We start from the raw sequence: 18,402 nt of genomic DNA on the forward strand, positions 1-18,402 counted from the left end.
AAAAAAAAAAAAAGAAGATGTAGAGTTTTCAGATTTCGTGTTAATAAATCAAATAGAGCTGATTTTTCTTCCAGCATGTGGGAGGTCATGATTTCTCTGTTCAAACGTTCAAACAGATACATGTCTTTAAATTTTTTCTGTTGTAGTAACAAAAAAATCTTGCCATTATAACCTTTTTTAAGTGTACAATTCACTGGCATTAATTACACCCCTCTGGTTATTCTTTCAGGAAATAGCTTATGTTTAATGATGCAGGCCATTGTTTATTTTGGACAACAAACGTTTTGTGCACTTCCCAAACACAGAGTATTGTGTTTTGGCTTTTTCTGTTCATTTGTGATGTATCTTCACTTAATTATACTTTTTTTTTTGCCTTCCTAGGAGATTAGAATGATGGTTTTGGGAGAGAACCTTCTTATCCAGTATCTGCCATCTATTGTGATCACGCTGGCCAATTGTAGCACCCAGGTGATCTTTGCCAAGATCATCCACTATGAGGATTATTCCCCAGGCTTTGAGGTCCGGCTGACAATCCTTAGGTAATGCCTGACTGAAGGAGCAGACATTGCTAATCAACTGTGGTGTATTTGAGCTGGCAGAGCCATGAGTCCTTAAACCCAGTGAACGGATCAGAGTTTGTGCACTCGGTGAAATCTTCTTTTGATTCATGAATTAGCACACTGACAGCTGAAGTCGTTGGGTGGGGAGGAGGGATGTGCTGAAGATGCCAGAAATGAATAATATGATGAGGAGTCCAGGATGTGAGCACAAATGAGAGGACAGACCAGCAGGGGGACTTTGTTGAAATGTAAAGTTTTCTGCTGCTTCTCAAATGTAAAGGACCCCATTCACCTCTTATGTTTTTGTTTTGTTTTGTTTTGTTTTGTTTTGGAGATTGTCCAATAGTCAGAGAAGCAGAGAGGGTGATTAAGTAACTCCCACATGACCATCAAGTTTCAACCATTAACAACATCTTGCAAATTGTTTCATTGATTATCCTACTTTTGATGTTGATTGCCATCCAGTCAAGCATGACTCACAGTGACTCTAGGAACAAAAGACCTAACACCTTTCTGTAACTGTCGTTATTTCACCAAGTTCATGGAGTTTCCAAAGGCATGTGGTTTAGGAAGTGGATGTCACTCCTGCTTACAAACCTGTTTCACATCTGGGAGCTCCACCAAACACTGGCCACATTGGGAAGCCATTCTGGTATTTGTTATCCCCAGTGACACAAGGTTCAGCATCACAGCAAACCCTGCATACTGCACATTGACACTACTTTTACTAGGGTATTTTATATAGTATATGATTTTTAATTTATTTTTATTTACCTTTTTTGAGTAATCATTCACATGCATTTTGTTTCATAGCATTAATTACAACCAATTAATAGAATTAATTAATTACAGTGTCTTCTCAATTCCTAATTGTATACTGCCTTACCCTTTCCCTACTTCACCTCTTTATTAGTTTTTACACCCCTCTCTCTCCCTCCCTTTCCATCCTTGGTAATAACCATCCAGGAATTATTCTATATGTAAATGTTTCCATAGGTTTTTGTAATAGTGGTCTTATACCATAATAATAATTTTATGTTTGTCTTAATTCAGTTAACATAATACCATCCAAATGCATGCATATCATGCAATGTTTCATGAATTCTTGATTGTTTTTTAAATGTTGCCTAGTGCTCCATTGTGCGAATGTACCATAGGACTTTTTTTATAATTTTTTAAATTTTATTTTATTATTTTTGTGTGTGTACCGTCAAATCAGATCTGACTGGTATAGGAGGAGATCGTCCCTCCTTCTCCAGCAATATATATGTTGTTGTTGTGTATGGCGTGTTTTCAGAGGCAGTTAATTACAGGAGAAGACATTGCCCATCTTTCTCCTGTGGAGCAGCTGGTAAACTCAAACCACATGCTTTTGAGATTGCAGCTGAGCTTCTTGCCACTAGGCCACCAGAGCTCCCTAAAACAGATCAAAGATGCCTACTAGCATTACTGTTGTTTGTTAAGTGCCATTGAGTCGTAGAGGACTCATAGCGACCCTGTGAACCAAAGACCTGAGCACTGTTCATTGAGTTTCTGGAGACAAGCCATTTCTGAAGTGCTTCCTAGCATTAACAACAATAGAACAACTTCACTGACATTGAGTTAGAACCCTCTCATAGCTGACTCTTTATCAGGTTTTCAGAGGCTGTAAATTACACAGGAGTAGATTACTCATCTTTCTCTTGCAACGGAACTGGTGGATTCAAACTTCTTGCCTTTGCAGTGGCGGTGCAGCTCCTTACCCACCAGGCCACCAGAACTTGCTCTGTAAGAGAATGCTGGACAGTCTCCTACTGTGCAATTTACTGCCTCTGAAAATCGGCAAGGGAGTGAGCTGTGGTTTGATTCCAACTCAACGCACACAAAAACAACTATATATACAGTGGCTTAGTCTGTAGAGAATTTTGCCAGTAACCCAAAAGCCAAGCCTTTCTGATGGTTTGAATCCCGCCACCACTCCTGAGATGAAAGATGAGAAATCTCCTGGGGTGCAAACTTACAGCTTCAGGAACCCATGGAGATTGAGTCAGTTTCAACTTAATGGCAATGAGTGTGAGAAGTGAAGACCTTTTTCTTTTTTTTATATTTTTTTTAATTTTTTTTTATTTTATTAATTGTGTGTGTGCGTGTACCGTCAAATCAGATCTGACTGATACAGGAGGAGATTGTCCCTCCTTCCTCGGCAGAGCATCTGGTGGATTCGAACCGTGCGCCTCTGGGATTGCAGTGCAGCTTCTTGCCACTAGGCCACCAGAGCTCCCCGTGAAGACCTTTTTCATTTTAACATAATTGCTATCACGTCTCATGAAATTAGCAATCAGTGGCCCTGACGATGTCACGGGTCACTTGCAATGGTTTGTTCAAACCAGGACCCGAGCAGAGGCTATGTGCTGCATTTGATTGTTATCGTGTTTGGTTTTGGTTTTGTTTTGAGAGGTGGAAAAAAAGGTAGTTTTAATCTTTTTTTTTTTTAATTTTTTTTTTTGTTTGTTTTAATCTTAAAATCTGGAATCAGCTCATTCTAGTTTGTTGCTTTGCTGAGAATTTACATTTCAACTCTTGGTATCCAGAATCGGAATCTACATTTTAACAGAATTCCTAGATCATTCTTTTTTTTTTAAATACAATTTTTTATTTTAATTGTGATTTTAATGAAAATTTTCAGAAAAGTTAAATTTTTCATTCATTTGTTGCACATTTTACCCTCGCCCTCCCCCAGTTCTCTTTTTAAAAAAAAAATATTCATTCATTTTTGCATTGTTACCTCCTTCTCTCCCCCAGTCCTCTTTGCAATGTAGATTGTGACAACTCTTGGGCCCCTTTATTCTTCCTTTCCTTTAGAAATGCCTTTGATTTCTGGAAGCTACTAGGTCACCCATCTCATTGCTGTCTCTCCAGTGGGTTTTCAGAGACTGAGTAAATTGCCCATCTTTCTTCTGTGGAGCAGCTGGTGGATTTGAACTGCCTACTTTTGGGTTGGCAGCATAACTCCTTACCTACTAGGTCCCCAGGGATTCCTCTATCCTGTAGAATATCCTCTATTCTGAAATTCACTCCTTGGAGACTAGGATTTTGGTACTCCATCTCACATACTTTGGGCACACAGTCAGGAAAGACTTGTCCTTGGAGAAGGACATCATGCTTGGAAGAGTGGAGGGACAGCGCAGGAGAGGAAGACCTCAGATGAGAAGGATTGACTCAGTGACTGGGACACTGGGGGTTGGTGTGTCGGAATTAGTGAGACTGGCTCAGGACAGGGCAGGCTGCAGAGGTGCTCTACATAGGTCACTGTGGGTCGTAGGCAACTTGACGGCACATAACAAGAAGAGCCGTAAACTTCTTTGCAGTTTGTTTACTTAATGCTACTGCCCCAATGTTCCCAGGAATCTATGCTATCGAGTTGGAAGTTTGAGTTCATGGTTCAGGAAACCTCAGTGAGGTGGCTTTGTGCTTCCTGTTGCCTTCCACCAGGAGGCACAGAATATCAGGTGGTCCCATGCTCTGGTGTAGTTGTTGTTAGATGTCCGTGAGTCGACTGAGTCCTGTGACCAGTAGGTTGGAACCTTGCTGTGTCCTGCACCATCCTTACGGTCTCTACCATGCCCAGTGACTGCAGCAATGGGCTTGAGCATGGCGAGGCATGGTTTCATAATCAATGAGGACAAAAATGACCAGCTGATGTGGGTTTGTGTTTGAGAATGGCAGCCCCTCCCATTTCTGGTGCCCACAAATGCCCCACCTGACCTGCAGCCTCCTCCTCCCCCCTCATTTTATCTTCCTGTCTTCCCTGAAGGTGTGTCTTCATGCGCCTGGCTACCATCTGCGTGCTGGTCTTCACCCTGGGCACCAAGATTACGTCCTGTGATAACCCCTCATGCGACCTCTGCGGCTACAACCAGAAGCTCTACCCGGTAACATTACAGGGGCCCCAGAACCCATGCTGGGCGGGTGCTTGTGGAGAACAGCATCATGGGTTTGAATCCCAGTGTCTTCACTTGTAGGGACCTGGAAACTACAGTCTGTGTGTGAGCTCGGGAGCGAGTCGGCTGATCCCTTAACCGAGGACAGCAGCCTCGGGAGTGGGAAGGGATGTTAGAAGGTGTCCGTTGCTTTCACTGCCTCAGTTTCTCTTGCTTGCTTTGGTTTCAGTGTTGGGAGACCCAAGTTGGACAGGAAATGTACAAGCTGATGATCTTCGACCTCATCATCATCTTGCTTGTGACCGTGTTTTGGGATTTTCCTAGAAAGTAAGTATGAGGGTGCTTCTCTTACCCCATGTCGCAGCCACACCTCACTGTTGGCTTTCACAGCTGCTCCTGGACATCAACCTGCCCGTCGTAAACGGCAGATTGAAGGGCAGAAATGGCTCTGTGATCTCATGACCTCCCTGGGGAACACTTCCTGTCACCAATCTGTATAGACTCACCAGGTTGCCACAGTGTTTCCTGATAGAAGTTCAAGCCCCAGTGTTAGGACTTGACTGGTTTATCATTTGATTGCCAGGCCATTCTTCCTAGTCTGTTTGAGTCTGACAGCTCTGCTGAAAGCCCTTGAGCATCATAGCAGCACCAAGCCTACCACTGATAGACAGGAAGTGGTCACTGTGCACAAGGTGCACTGACCGGAACTCAGACCCAGGCCATCACAGAGCCACCGTCCCCTGTGACACCTCACAAGCCCTGAACAAAATGTTCACAATCACCATTGTGTGGCTGTCCTTGTCATTGTTACACCCAGCAGGCCTTTGAATCGTAAATGAAACTCTTCGCTTGATCTTTTTACAGAAAACCAGTGATCAACTCAGCAGCCATGACTTATGCCAGAGTTCCAGCAAGACTTGAAAAGGAAACATTTAAAAAGGCGTGGTTAATAAAAGACACAAATATATCAGGAACATGTGCTTATTACAAAATGCTAAAAATATTAAGATGTTAAATCCATACACAAGTCTGGAGAAGAAGAGATCTTTTGTTAGCCAGCTACCCAACCCCACTATTGAACTCTTATCTTGAGAGGTCGATCTGTTGTTGTTAGGTGTCGACTACGATGTACTGCAAACATCAGAGCTGAACTTGACCCTATTCTGGGCCATCCTTTTGAGCCCATTGTTACAAGATGTCAGTACTTCTTGTTGAGGGTCTTCCTCTCCACACATGCTTCCATAGGATGCGTAAGTGTACTTGTCCCCATGTGCTCACGTAAGCCCAGAGCTTGGTTGGCAGTGTTATCCCCTCCTAAGTGGACTCCCGTGGATCCACACTGGCGACCAGCTTCCTGACTGTGTTTTTGCCATGCACAGCTTTCCATGTCTGGACATATGAATTGCTGTCATTTATTTCTTGGAGTGTGTAAGGTGCCTGCACTAGGGAGCTCTGGTGTCCTAGTCTTAGGGAGTCACACTGATAACCCAAAGGTGGCACCACTTTGGTGGTTCGAATCCACCAGAATCTTTTCAGGGAAAAAGATGGGCAATCTCCTCTTGTGCAATTTACAGCTTGTGAAAACATGCTGGAGGGTTAGGTATGAGTCATTTTCAAGTCAATGAAAATTCATGCTGAGTGGTGGCCTGCGTTAATAGAGATTTAAGTTGTTTGTATCTTAGCTAATATGTGACAATTCTATAGTGAGCAACTGAGTGTATCTCGGGCCTCTGGTTGCAGAGTTTCTAACTTCTAGGTGCCAAGAATGTGCTACTGACAGACCCTCACAACCCCTTTCTGTGTTTGTGCACAGTGCTTTCTGTGCTGAGTGGGAAGTTAGAGCCCAGAAGTTGCCATGTGTCACTCACACCCCCTACGGCCCTTGGAGGTGGCTTGCATGCTAATCCACCCACATTCCAGATGAGAAAAATGAGATCACAGAGGCCAAGGAACTCATCTAAGTTTGGTTTTCTTTTAGTCAATAAGTTATAGAATCGAGACTCGAACCCTGAATTTCAGAATTCACTATGTGCTAAGACACCACACCAACCTATTTTTTTTCCCTGAGGAAACAGCCCTGGCTTTGCCAACCATGTCTACTTGGATCTGGGCTCTGTTAACGCTGACAGCTGGTGAGCCCCCTCCTTGTCATTTCCAGACTCCTGGTAACCTACTGTTCCTCCTGGAAGATGATTAAGTACTGGGGGCATCAGGAATTTTCCATTCCTGAAAATGTTCTGAGCATCGTTTATGGGCAGACCATTTGCTGGATTGGAGCCTTCTTCTCCCCTCTTATTCCTGCAATTGCAGTGGTAAAATACGTCATCATCTTTTATGTGAAAAAGGTAAGGAGAGGGGTGGGAGGTTGGTGACTGATACCTACACCACTCTAGACTCACTAGGGCGTCGGGCACTGACATGTGTGCAGCCTGTCACTTCCAGTCAGACATGTCAGACTAAAAGCCTACCCCGTACATGGCCCTTGAATGGATTCTGGCTCAAAGTGGCCTCATAAGGACATTGAACTGCCCAGCAAGTGTCCAGAGTTGGACTTCTATACTGAAGCAGACTGCCACAGCTTTCCCATGTTGAGTTCAAACTACTGACCGTGAGGTTAGTGTCTGAGTCTTTAACCAGTAGGGAGTTCTGAAGGCCTGGTGGTGAGGAGTTTCTCTGTCATCCCAAAGGCAGGCAGTTCAAATCCACCAGCTGCAACTCAGGAGAAGATGGGCAGTGTCCTCCCCTACGAGTCACTGTTGTTGTTATGTGCCATCAAGTCGACTCATAGCAACCCTATGCACAGTGGTTCTGAACTCTGCTCTATCCTGAGCCAAGTTCACTGTCTCTGACACACCTGCCCCCATTACCCCAGGCACCATGTCAGCCCATCTCATCTGGGTTCTTCCTTTCCTGTGCTGTCCCTCCACCCTTGCAAAACATCTGTGCGATTTGCCCCTGAAAACCTATTGGATTGTCACCCACGAGTTGGTTTAGACTTGATGCCACACCATCAACCACAACCTTAACTACTATGTTACCAAGGCTTCCTTATATTTATGGCTGTTGAGTCAATTCCAACCCATAATGACCCTGCGTCAAGATTGAATCCTTTCTTAAAATCTTTTTTAAATTTTGTTATTAATACTTTAATGAAAATTTACAGAAAACTTGGGTTTCCATTCTTTCATTGTTGCACAATTTCCTCCCTCCTGCTGCCCCCAGTCTAATTTGCTGTGCACCTCTTATTCTGAACTGTTGTCATGCAAATAATGTCTAGTCATACATTCCTTTTAAACTGTTCTTACCCTCATCTGTTTCAATGTAGTGTTCATTATTTATCCCCTCTTTTCTTAAGTTTCCCCTAACCCCTATGCCCTGTTTTATAACAGTGGCATTATGCAGTATTTGTTCTTTTGTGACTGATCTATTTCACTCAGCATAATGTCCTCCTGGGTCACCCATTTTGTATAATATTCTATGAGTTCCTTGTTTTTCAGTGCTGCATAGTACTCCATTGTGTGAATAAATCCACAACTTCTCTATCCATTCATTTGTTGATGGGCACTTGGGTTGCTTCCATCTCTTTGCTATTGTAAACAATGCAGCAATAAACATAGGTGTGCAAGATTGAATCTTAATGAGAGAAGACTTCCTATCTTTCTCCCTCAGAGCAACAGGGGAGTTAAAACTGCCCACCTTTTGGTTAGCAGCCAGAGTTCTTTCTTACATCCCTGCCATCTGTGTGTGTGTGTGTGTGTGTGTGTGTGTGTGTATTCTAAAAAATTATTTTGGATGGACGTGTTGTTGCTGTTTTTAAGTGCCGTCAAGTCGCAGGCAACTCATAGCGACCCTATGAAGGAGAGTCCTCAACACTTGGGTGTCTTTCATCCTCTCTCCAGGTTCATAGGGTTTCTGGAGGCAAGCTATTATGAAAGTGGATGCCACTCCTCCTTCCAAGCTTGTTTTAATCAGGGAGCTCCACCCCATTCTCTGTCTGCAGTGGGTAACCAATCATTAACGCATTTGACACATCAGTGTCACAGTGTTCAGCCTCACAGCAACCACAAGTTACCGCTGTACGGCACCTTGTACACCAGGGCTATACAACCTAGAGGAATGTCTGAACAAAAACAATGAAAGACAGGCCCGAGGGCCACGGATTAAAAGTCACCCACCTTTGGCTTGGTAGCATCGCTTTCTGTCCACAGGGCCAGCTGATCTCTCTCTCTATGGATGGACGTAGACATTTTTGTAATCTTGATGATTTGATTAATATGGCTCCGGTCCTGGAATTTAAATCAGTTGCACCATCGTCAGTAGCACGTTTTGGTGATATTTAATGCATGAGTTCCAATTTCACCATTTTTTTTTCTGTTTTGACTTAGAAGACCATGCATTTCTTTTCAAGCCCTCGTTTGTGTCAGGAGCCCTGGTGGCACTCTAGTTAAGCATTTAACTGCCAGCAGAATGAGTGATGGTTCAACCCCCCAACCCCCTGCAGCTGCTCCAAGGCAAAAGATGTGGCAGTCTGCTTCCAGAAAGATCTCTATCCTATAGCTTCACTATGGGTTCGAATGGACTCAGCTGGCATTGGGTTTGGTTTGACTTTGTTGTTTGTATACACCCTCAAGCAGCTCCTGAGTCCTTAGCCAAGTGCTAAGTGGAGTGGTCCAGAAAAAAACTCTGTGGCCTCTGCTCTCAAGATGTCCTGGCCACTGCTGACATCAGAACAGCTTCATGCCTACTCCTGATGGCATGTCCTCTTAAAGATGAAGGAGAAATTTTACATCTGTTTCTATACCAGTTCACCTCTCCCTTGATATTACCATCAACGGTGGTGTGGGGTTATGCTGTTTTTTTTCTCCTCAGTGGAAATTTTAGAAAACCTTCTCATTGTCATGAAGTTGGAACTGATTCCTAGCTGACCCTCCAGTGGGTTTCTGGAGGCTGTAAAGTGTATGGAGAGAGATCGCCCATCTTTCTTCTGCGGAGCCACTGGTCGATTTGAAACACCCCTGGGTTAGCAGTATAGCTCCCAGGAGACTGCACATTAGAGCCCCCTCCCAGTGGAATTGGCCATTTTTTAATATGTTGTTATGTACCATCAAGTCGCCTTTGACTCATAGCAACCCGATGTACAATAGCTCTGAAATCCACCTTACCCTGAGGCTCTCTCACTGACTCACACCTGCCCCGATTTCCCCAGTTCTTTGTCTACCCTTCTCATCCAGGGCCTTCCTCTCCTTCACTGTCCTCCACCCTTCCACGGATGATGTCCTTCTCCAGTGACTGATCTCTCCTGGCAACATGCCCAAAACATGTGAGGCAGAGCTTCAAAATCCTAGCCTCCAAGGAGCAGCTTGGTTTCTCCCTCTGTAGGATGGACCTGTTAGTTCTCTTGGCAGTCTATAGTATGTTCAAGACTCTTCTCCAGCACCACAGCTCAAAGACATCAATTCTTCTGTCATCTTTAGTCATTGGCTAGCTCTCTGAGGCATAGAATGTAATTGGGAAAGACCGTGGCCTGAATCAGACATACCTTAGTCTCTATTCTTATAAAAATAAAAATAAACATAAAGTATCTCAATTTGTTGCATATTATGTTGTTGTTATATCTCACATACCTTTTTTTTTAAGTGGAAAAAAATATTTGTATTTCGAATCAGCCAGCTGGACTCAGTTTAGATGATCCCAATTCTGTTGGCAACATCCAAAGCATCATAGTCAGGAGCAAGTCAAACATTGGCCTTCTCTCCATCAGGCCTAATCAAAGTGTTGACCTTGGCCACATCAGTGTCATAGAGCTTCTTTACAGCTTGTTTAATTTGGTGCTTGTTGGCCTTGACATCCACAATGAACACAAGTGTGTTGCTATCTTCTATCATTTTCACGGCTGACTCAGTGGTCAGGGGAAATTTGATGATGGCATAGTGGTCAAGCTTGCTTCCCCTGGGGGTGCTCTTCCAGGGGTTTCTGGGCTGCCTTCGGAGTCTTAGCATCTTAGGCTGCCAGAAGGTGGGTGACGTGCGGATCTTTTGTTGTTGTTGTTGACTGTGGGTGCCCTTCAGGACTGCCTTCTTGGCCTTTAATGCCTTTGCTTTGGCTTCAGTTTTGGGAGGGGCAGGGGCTTCCTTCTTTGCTTTTGGCGCCATCTTCATAAAAAACTATTTCACATACTTTGAGCTTGTTAGCATGTTCTTAGGTGCTAACAAGTTTTAACTGCAACTCATAATGACCCTATGAACAACAGACTGAAACCCTTTGTTGTTGTGTACTGTTGAGTTGGAACCAACCCATAAATGACCCTCCAGTGGGTTTTCAGAGGCAGTTAATCACATGGGAGGAGATGGCCCATCCTTCTCCCACGGATCAGCTGGTGGCCTTGAACTGCATGCCTTCAGGATTGCAGTGCAACTTCTTGCTACTTGGCCACCAGAGCTCCCTTGAAATCCTTTAGGTGCATTTTATGTGGATATATCATTAAATATACCAAATTCTAACTACTTCTTCCTCTTTAAACCCCAATTTAAAAAATAAATACTATATTTTAACTTAAATACAAATCTATCCTTTTCATTCATAGTGTCATTTGAACATAGAAAGTTCTCATTTGTTCTAAAGACTGTATCTTATGAATGTGATAGTTGTTGTTGCTTACTGTAGAGTCAGAACCAACCCACAGCTGACCTTCTGGTGCGATTTCAGAGGCAGTTAATCGCACGGGAGGACCTTGCCATCCTTCTCCAGAGGAGAATGCGTGACCACACTCTTAATAAATCCCCACATGGACTTACAAGGCCATGCTCTTATTTTCAGACCCTCATTTATGTCAAGATGCCCTAGCGGCACAATTCTTTAAGCACCAATTGCTTCTGGTTATTCTGTTATTGACAGCTTTAGGAGTACATCTCTGCATACATCTATTTTGACCCATTTTTTCCTACCATTTCCTTAGAAGGAATTCCCTAAGTTAGGATCTGGATTAGACATTTTTCCAGTTTGCTCTATGTTTGCTGGCACTCCCCTCTTTTTTTCTTTTTTTTCATTATTTGTGTGTGTGTACTGTCAAGTCAGATCTGACTGGTACAGGAGGAGATTGTTCCTCCTTCTCCAGCAGAGCATCTGGCGGATTTGAACCGTACACCTCCGGGATTACAGTGCAGCTTCTTGCCACTAGGCCACCAGAGCTCACCTGGCACTCCCCTCTTAAAAAAAAGTCAATATCAGTCTGCATCCCCACCTGGAATGTGCTCACACCCTCCGTGTTGATATCTTCCTTTTTCTTCCCCTAGGCGTGCCTTATTTACACCTGCAGACCCTCTCCGAGGCAGTTCCGCGCTTCTAATTCCAATTTCTTCTTCCTGTTGGTGTTGTTGATTGGGCTGTGTTTAGCCATCATAACTCTGACCATCAGCATGGCACGGTAAGCACAACTTGTTTCTAAGAGGCATTTCTTTGCTGCGTGATGCAGCCTTTATTTGCCTTTTGAAGAGCCCATTTTGTTCTTTATTGTTTGGTTTTTTTTTTCCACATCATTTCATCTGCAGAGGTACCAGACAAGTTGCTCCTGCCTTAGCCTGAAGCACCTTTGTTTCTTTCTCTCCTGAGCACTGAGCCTCGGCCCCCCTTTTAGAAGATGGGTGTGTGGCACTGCTATCATTGTTTGTGGGTCTACACCACTGTAGAAACAGGGTGATGGGGATGGGAACAGCAGTGTCAAACCTTCACTGACATTCCAAGGAGGAGCAGTGGAATCCTCAGCAAGATGTGGCCCGAATCCTGTTTCTTTGAGGTCAGGTATAGCCCCCTACTCCACACTCTCAGCCTATCTTCTGTCAACTCTGACCTCAACCCTGCTTCTCAAAGACTCATTTCTTCTCTACTGGGTTAAAAAAATTTGTTGCAATGGCCACATGGAACTCAGACAGTATTTACAGTTAAGAGGTTTGTATACTAGAGAAGTAATGGGTCACAAATCATGATCAGGACTGATTCGGGATACACTTCCTAATCAAAACGACCTCTAAGTCCTCCTCTCTGGAGACAATATTAACATTTTCTTATGAAAAGTTTACTATGAAGATGCTATCTATATTTTAAAAACACTGAGGTGATTCTATAATCCTATCTTACGATTTGTGTTTTTACTTAATTTTACGCTTTATACCCTATTAGAAAGTTGGGAAAAAAAGCAACAATGAATACTCATACGTTCTTTAATAAGACACTCCAGTTACTAACATTTTGCCACATAATGTTTTTTCCCTATTCTTTTTTTAATTAGTTTTCATATAATCATTCATATACATTGTGCTTTATTCATTCATTCATGTACATTATGTTTCATACGATCATTCATATACTTTTTACGAATACGATTCATATTTTATATAATAGTTTTATATAATTAACATGTTGCCGCAAATGACGGCAAATGTGTTTCTAAGCATGGTCGTCAATTTAAAAAGTGTGTGGCAACGTGTTAATTACTATTGATCAGTGCTTATTTTCACCCCGTCTGTTCCAATTCCCATTGTTGTTGTGTACCGTCAAGTTGGAATGGACACATAGCTGACCTTCCAGCATCTTTTCAGAGGCAGTTTAATCTCATGGGAAGAGACTGACCATCTTTCTCCTGCAGAGCAGCTAGAGGGTTTGGACTGAGTGCCTTTGGGACTGCAGTGCAGCTTCGTATCACTACACTTTGCCTCTTTGTTCACCCATCCTCACTATCATCTGTCCACCAATCTCTGCAGCCTTAGAGGGGTTTTACCTGCACTCCCTCTTCTCCTGCCTTACCTCTCCCCTTTACCCTTCCCTTTTGAACATTTATCCGTCTTTGGCAGATGAAGGCTGTGTGTGTGTGTGTGTGTATGGGTGTGTGTGTGTGATGAACTATTTTAAATCAAGTTCCACAGCCATGATGTTACATCCCTGTACCTTAAAATGCAACTTTTTAAAAAAATCTCATGCATTATATATTTTATTGAGATACCAATCTCATTATACCTGATCCAAGAATACATGAATAGTAAATGAAGAATAATCAGATGCGTTACATACATCATAGCCAGTGATGCCACGCTTGCCTTGATCTTGCTGATACAAAACCACATCCAAACCTCAGTGGCCACCACCAAACCATTCAGCATAGCTTCCTTAACCAGTGAGCTGTTTGAAGTGACCAGTTTGAGCTCTGTTGTTGTTGTTGTTGTTGTTGAGTACCATCAAGTTAGAGCTGACCTGTCAGTGGGTTTTCAGATGCAGTTAATCATACGGGAAGAGATTGCCCATCTTTCTCCCGTGGAGCATCTGGTAGCCTCAAACTGCTTGCCTTCTGGATTGCAGCGCAGTTTCTTGCCACTAGGCCATCAGAACCCACAGTTTGAGCACTACTGATTCCGCCCCCCCCCCAAGGCTCTGAATAGCTGTAGGGATCTCAGTAGGGATTAGAGGAACCAGCGTCACATTGACATGGTACCACAATGTGGCCAGTTGAGGCTTTGAGTAATTCACAGCAGTGTTTCTCCACTGGGTTACGGACAAACTGGGCTATGGTTCTAGGACGCCAAGCCCGAAGCCCCTAGCACCCTGCAGAATGTCCAGCATGCAACTCTTAAGAATAAGAATATTCTCTTTTTTAAAAAAATTTTATTCTAATAAAAGTTTACAGAGACCTTGAATTTCCATTCAGTCATTGTTGGCACTTTTCTCCCTGCCCACTCCGCCTCACTTTTTTTAAAAAAGTAAAAGAAAAAAATTCTTTCATTGTTATTCAATCCCTGCTCCTAAGCCCACTCCACTAAAATAAAATTTTAAAAAAGAGAAAATAAAGCTTAGAGTAATGAAATTTTTTAAAAAAAGAATAAGAATATTCTCCTTTATGTGCATCTGCAATAATGTGATCACACCTTGCCCTCTGCTATTTCTCCAATCGCCCTAAAATGGCCTTTGTAGCTTTTTTAAAAATGAAGAGCCTTTGAGATTGACCATCCCTTTTAACTGCTGTCTCTCTTTCTTTCATTCTCTTACTGCCCTTTGAATCAGTTCTGACTCGGCAACTTTCCATTGGGTTTCTGAGGCTGTGAATGTTTACAGGAGGAGACTTAACATCTTTCTTCCTCAGAGAAGCTGGTGGATTTGAACCTCTAATGTTTTGGTTAGCAATCTGATGTGTTCTGTCTTTCAAAACTCTTAAACGCATTGCTGCCGAGTTGCAACGATCCCAGAGCTGAAAGTTCAGCAGGTTTTCAGAGGCTCTAAATTGCACAGGAGGAGATCTTTCTCCCGTGGAATCTGTTTTAAGTTTTGATTGATTGTTGCTGTGTCTGGGTCAGTTTCTTCATCTCTAAGTTAAGACATTAGAGGCTCGAGTTCTCCTCTTCTGGACATCTTGGGTATATTTCCTTACAGTGTCATTTAACTTGCTCCTCTGTCCCCTGGATTCCCCGAATACTGGTTCTAGAGACCTGTCAAGTCCAGGCTAGGCAGTCTTGACCCCAACACTCAAGAGGGTCCACGAGGCCTGCTGGTAGGATGTGTGTGTGCAGAGGAGGGAGGTTCAATCCGGGCTGCCGTATCCTTCCCTGAGCACCTTGTCCTGTGCCCTGGCAGCATCCCTTCCTCCAAGGCCTGTGGGCCATTCACCAACTTCAACACTACCTGGGAGATCATTCCCAAGACGGTGAGCACCTTCCCCAGCCTGCTCCAGTCCCTGATCCATGGGCTCACCTCGGAGGCCTTCGCGGTACCCTTCTTCATGATCATCTGGTGAGTGGGGACCACGCAGGACAGGAGGGTTTCCCACCAGGCCCCTCTCTGTGGGGTACAGGATCACCTGTTACACTTGCTCCATCACTGGGCCTCTCTGGGCCTCCTTTCCCCCTCCTCTGAAAGGGATAGTTGAGACTTGGAGTCTGACAGGCGACAGGAATCATGAGCAAACTGCTGACAAAATAGGCTCATGGATGCTGAGCCTTGCAATTGCTCACTTTTCCTGTATTTACCCCACTTTACAGATAAGGAAATAGAGGCCAAAGACCATCTGCCACTGTCTTCCCCAGCCAGTTACTTATGGGACAGGCTGATTTTCTGGACCCTCTCCTGCACCTTCTCTAGTCTTTGTGTGTACTGGGGTCATAGCAACTTAAAAAGTGAGGCATAAATCACACAGACACTGTTACCACTGTCCAATAACACATCCCCTAGCTGTGTCAGATGTCCTCTGCTTAGAGTGGGTGAGGCTTTTATCTCTTCTAGGAAAAGAGAATAGTTCCAGGTAACACATGTTGGGTGGTTTCTCTGTTGGCATCCAAAGATACAGACTCACTGCTGACCTCTCCTCCTTGCTTGCAGCCTCATCATGTTTTACTTCATCGCCCTGGCGGGAGCACACAAACAGGTGGTCAACCAGCTCCGCGAGCAGCTAATGCTGGTAAGGGTTCAAGGGCAGGGGTCACAGGGCAATGGCAGGGCATTTGCCCAAATCATCATAAGGAAGGTGCCACTTTTCCCAGGGAGGGGGGTGACATTGGTCTTTTGGGAGGTTTTTAAATTTTTTATTGTGATTTTAATGAAAGTTTACAGATAACTTGGATTTCCATTCATTCATTGTTGCACATTTCCCTCCCTATCCCCCCAGTTTGCTTTTCTCTTAAAAAAAAATGCATTCATTGCTGCACAATTTCCTCCCCCCACCACCCCAGTACACTTTGCTATGCAAAGTGAACTGTTGTCATGCAAATAATGTCTACTCATATATTCCTTTTAAACAGTTCTTTCCCTCATCTATTTCGACGCAGTATTCATTATTTATCCCCTTTTCTTAGTTTTGCTTCAATTCCTATGTCAGCCCTGTTTTAGAACAGTCACACTATACATTATTTGTCCTTTTGTGACTGAGATATTTCATTCAGCATAATGTCCTCCAGCGTCACCCATTGTGTGTAATATTTTATGAGTTCCTTGTTTTTCAGTGCTGCATAGTATTCCATTGTATGAATATGCCACAGCTTCTCTATGCATTGATTTGTTGATGGGCACTTGGGTTGCTTCCATCTCTTTGCTGCTGTGAATAATGATGCAATGGGTGTTGGGGTCTTCTCATCACATGGTTACTCATTCTCACTGACTGCCGCTGAATTGGAGCTGACTCATAGCTGACACTCAGTGGATTTCCAAGGCTCTAAATCACACCGGAGGAGGTTGACCATCTTTTCTCTCACAGAGCATCTGGGGCCTTCCTCTCCTGCATTGTCCTTCCACCCTTCCAAGCATGATGTTCTTCTCCAAGAACTGGTCTCTCCTGGCCACATGTCCAAAGTATGTGAGACAGAGTTTCAAAATCCTAGTCTCCAAGGAGAAACTTGTTTTCACCCTCTCCAGAGCAGACCTTTTAGTTCTCTTGATGGCCCATGGACATAGATTATTTTCACCTTTTGGCCATTGTGAATAGAACTATTGTGAACCTCGATGTATTCACTCTTTTCAGTTCTTCAGGGTGTGCATCAAAAGAATGGTTGGGACCAAAACGTGGGATTGCGGGACCACTGGCAACTTTATGTTTAATTTTTTGAGAAACCATCATACTTTTTTTTTCTGTAGTGGCTGCACCATTTTTTAAATCCCGCCAGCAATGGATTAGGCGTTTCTATTTCTCTACATCCTTGTTAATAATTGTTATTTTTGGTCTTTCTGATCATAACCTGGCGGAGGGTGGAATGGTATCTCATTATCGTTTTGATTTATACTCTCGTGGGGAAGTCTGTAGGGAGTTGAGGTGCCAAAGGAGACACCCCTGAGCATTCACACCACCCAGTGGCTCCTCAAGAGAAAGATGGGCCATCTTGTTCTGTGCTGTTTATAACCCCCCCCACCACCACTGAAAATCGGCCCAACTGCCAGCTAAGAACCAATGCCAACTCAATGGCAGTGAGTTTGAGTTTAATATCTAATTGTTGAGCATCTTGTCACCTAGCTTCCTTGCCGTATATGTATCCTTTATCATGAAATGTCCATTCAAATCTGTTGTCCATTTTAAATTGAAGTAGGGTTGTCTCTCTTTTTGTTGTTGAATTATAGGAAAGTTCGGTAGTTGTTTTATTTTTGTCCCCCTTCCATATATCTTCTGAATACCAAGCCCTTGTATGATACATGGTTTCCAGACATTTTAAAAATATTTTCTCTGATTCTTAATGCACATTTTATATATATATTGTGTGTATGTGTGTCAAATCAGATCTGACTGGTACAGGAGGAGATTGTTCCTCCTTCTCCAGCAAAGCTTCTGGTGGATTTGAGCCGCACTCCTCTGGGATTGCAGTGCAGCTTCTTGCCACTAGGCCACCAGAGCTCACCTTAATGCACATTTTTTAAGAGAGAAGACAATTCCATTCCACATTTATGTTTATTAAAAATGGACAGAAACAAAACAAAACACAAACCCAGTACAAAAAATAAAATCTCAAATCAAGTTATCCCTTGAAAGAGTAATCTTGAAAGACTTTATCATCTAAAATATATGGCACGCTAAAGAGGAAAAAAAGCATACTTCACGAATTTGCATGTCATCCTCGTTCAGGCGCCCTGCTAATCTATCTTCTCAGTATTGTTGCTGTTTTAGTATATGTGCTGCCAAAGTGAGCACTCTTCTTGTACATTTTTAAAATCTCATCAGCACCTGTGGGGCACAAGAAAAATAGACAAGCCTGTTTGAACTCTGACAAGAAAAAGTCCAGTGGTTAGAATCCCAAATTGTATAGGTAATTTACTGGGGAGAAAATAATAACTGTTTGTTTTCAGATATAGTGAATGTATTTTCCAGTTCATGTCTTTGTTTTCCCCTCCAGGAAAGCCGTGATAAGCATTACCTAATCCAGAAGCTAACAGAAGCGCAAAAGGATGTGAGGAGCAGACTAGACTGA

General features: G+C 43.3%; 1 protein-coding gene across 1 annotated transcript in view; it reads left to right on the forward strand.

The window, feature by feature from the left end:
• The window catches only part of TMC7 (transmembrane channel-like 7), a 60,715-nt gene extending 42,313 nt beyond the window's left edge, over positions 1–18,402 (forward strand). The window contains exons 9-16 of the mRNA XM_006892714.1: positions 382–539; positions 4,354–4,471; positions 4,710–4,807; positions 6,639–6,825; positions 11,773–11,903; positions 15,095–15,250; positions 15,836–15,914; positions 18,328–18,402. Coding sequence (XP_006892776.1) covers positions 382–539; positions 4,354–4,471; positions 4,710–4,807; positions 6,639–6,825; positions 11,773–11,903; positions 15,095–15,250; positions 15,836–15,914; positions 18,328–18,402 — 1,002 coding nt within the window. The remainder of the gene's footprint in view (positions 1–381; positions 540–4,353; positions 4,472–4,709; positions 4,808–6,638; positions 6,826–11,772; positions 11,904–15,094; positions 15,251–15,835; positions 15,915–18,327) is intronic.

This window comes from Elephantulus edwardii, unplaced genomic scaffold (genome assembly GCF_000299155.1).
Source record: "Elephantulus edwardii isolate Elephantulus edwardi_28Jun2011 unplaced genomic scaffold, EleEdw1.0 scaffold00117, whole genome shotgun sequence".
NCBI classification, from domain to species: Eukaryota; Metazoa; Chordata; class Mammalia; order Macroscelidea; family Macroscelididae; genus Elephantulus; species Elephantulus edwardii.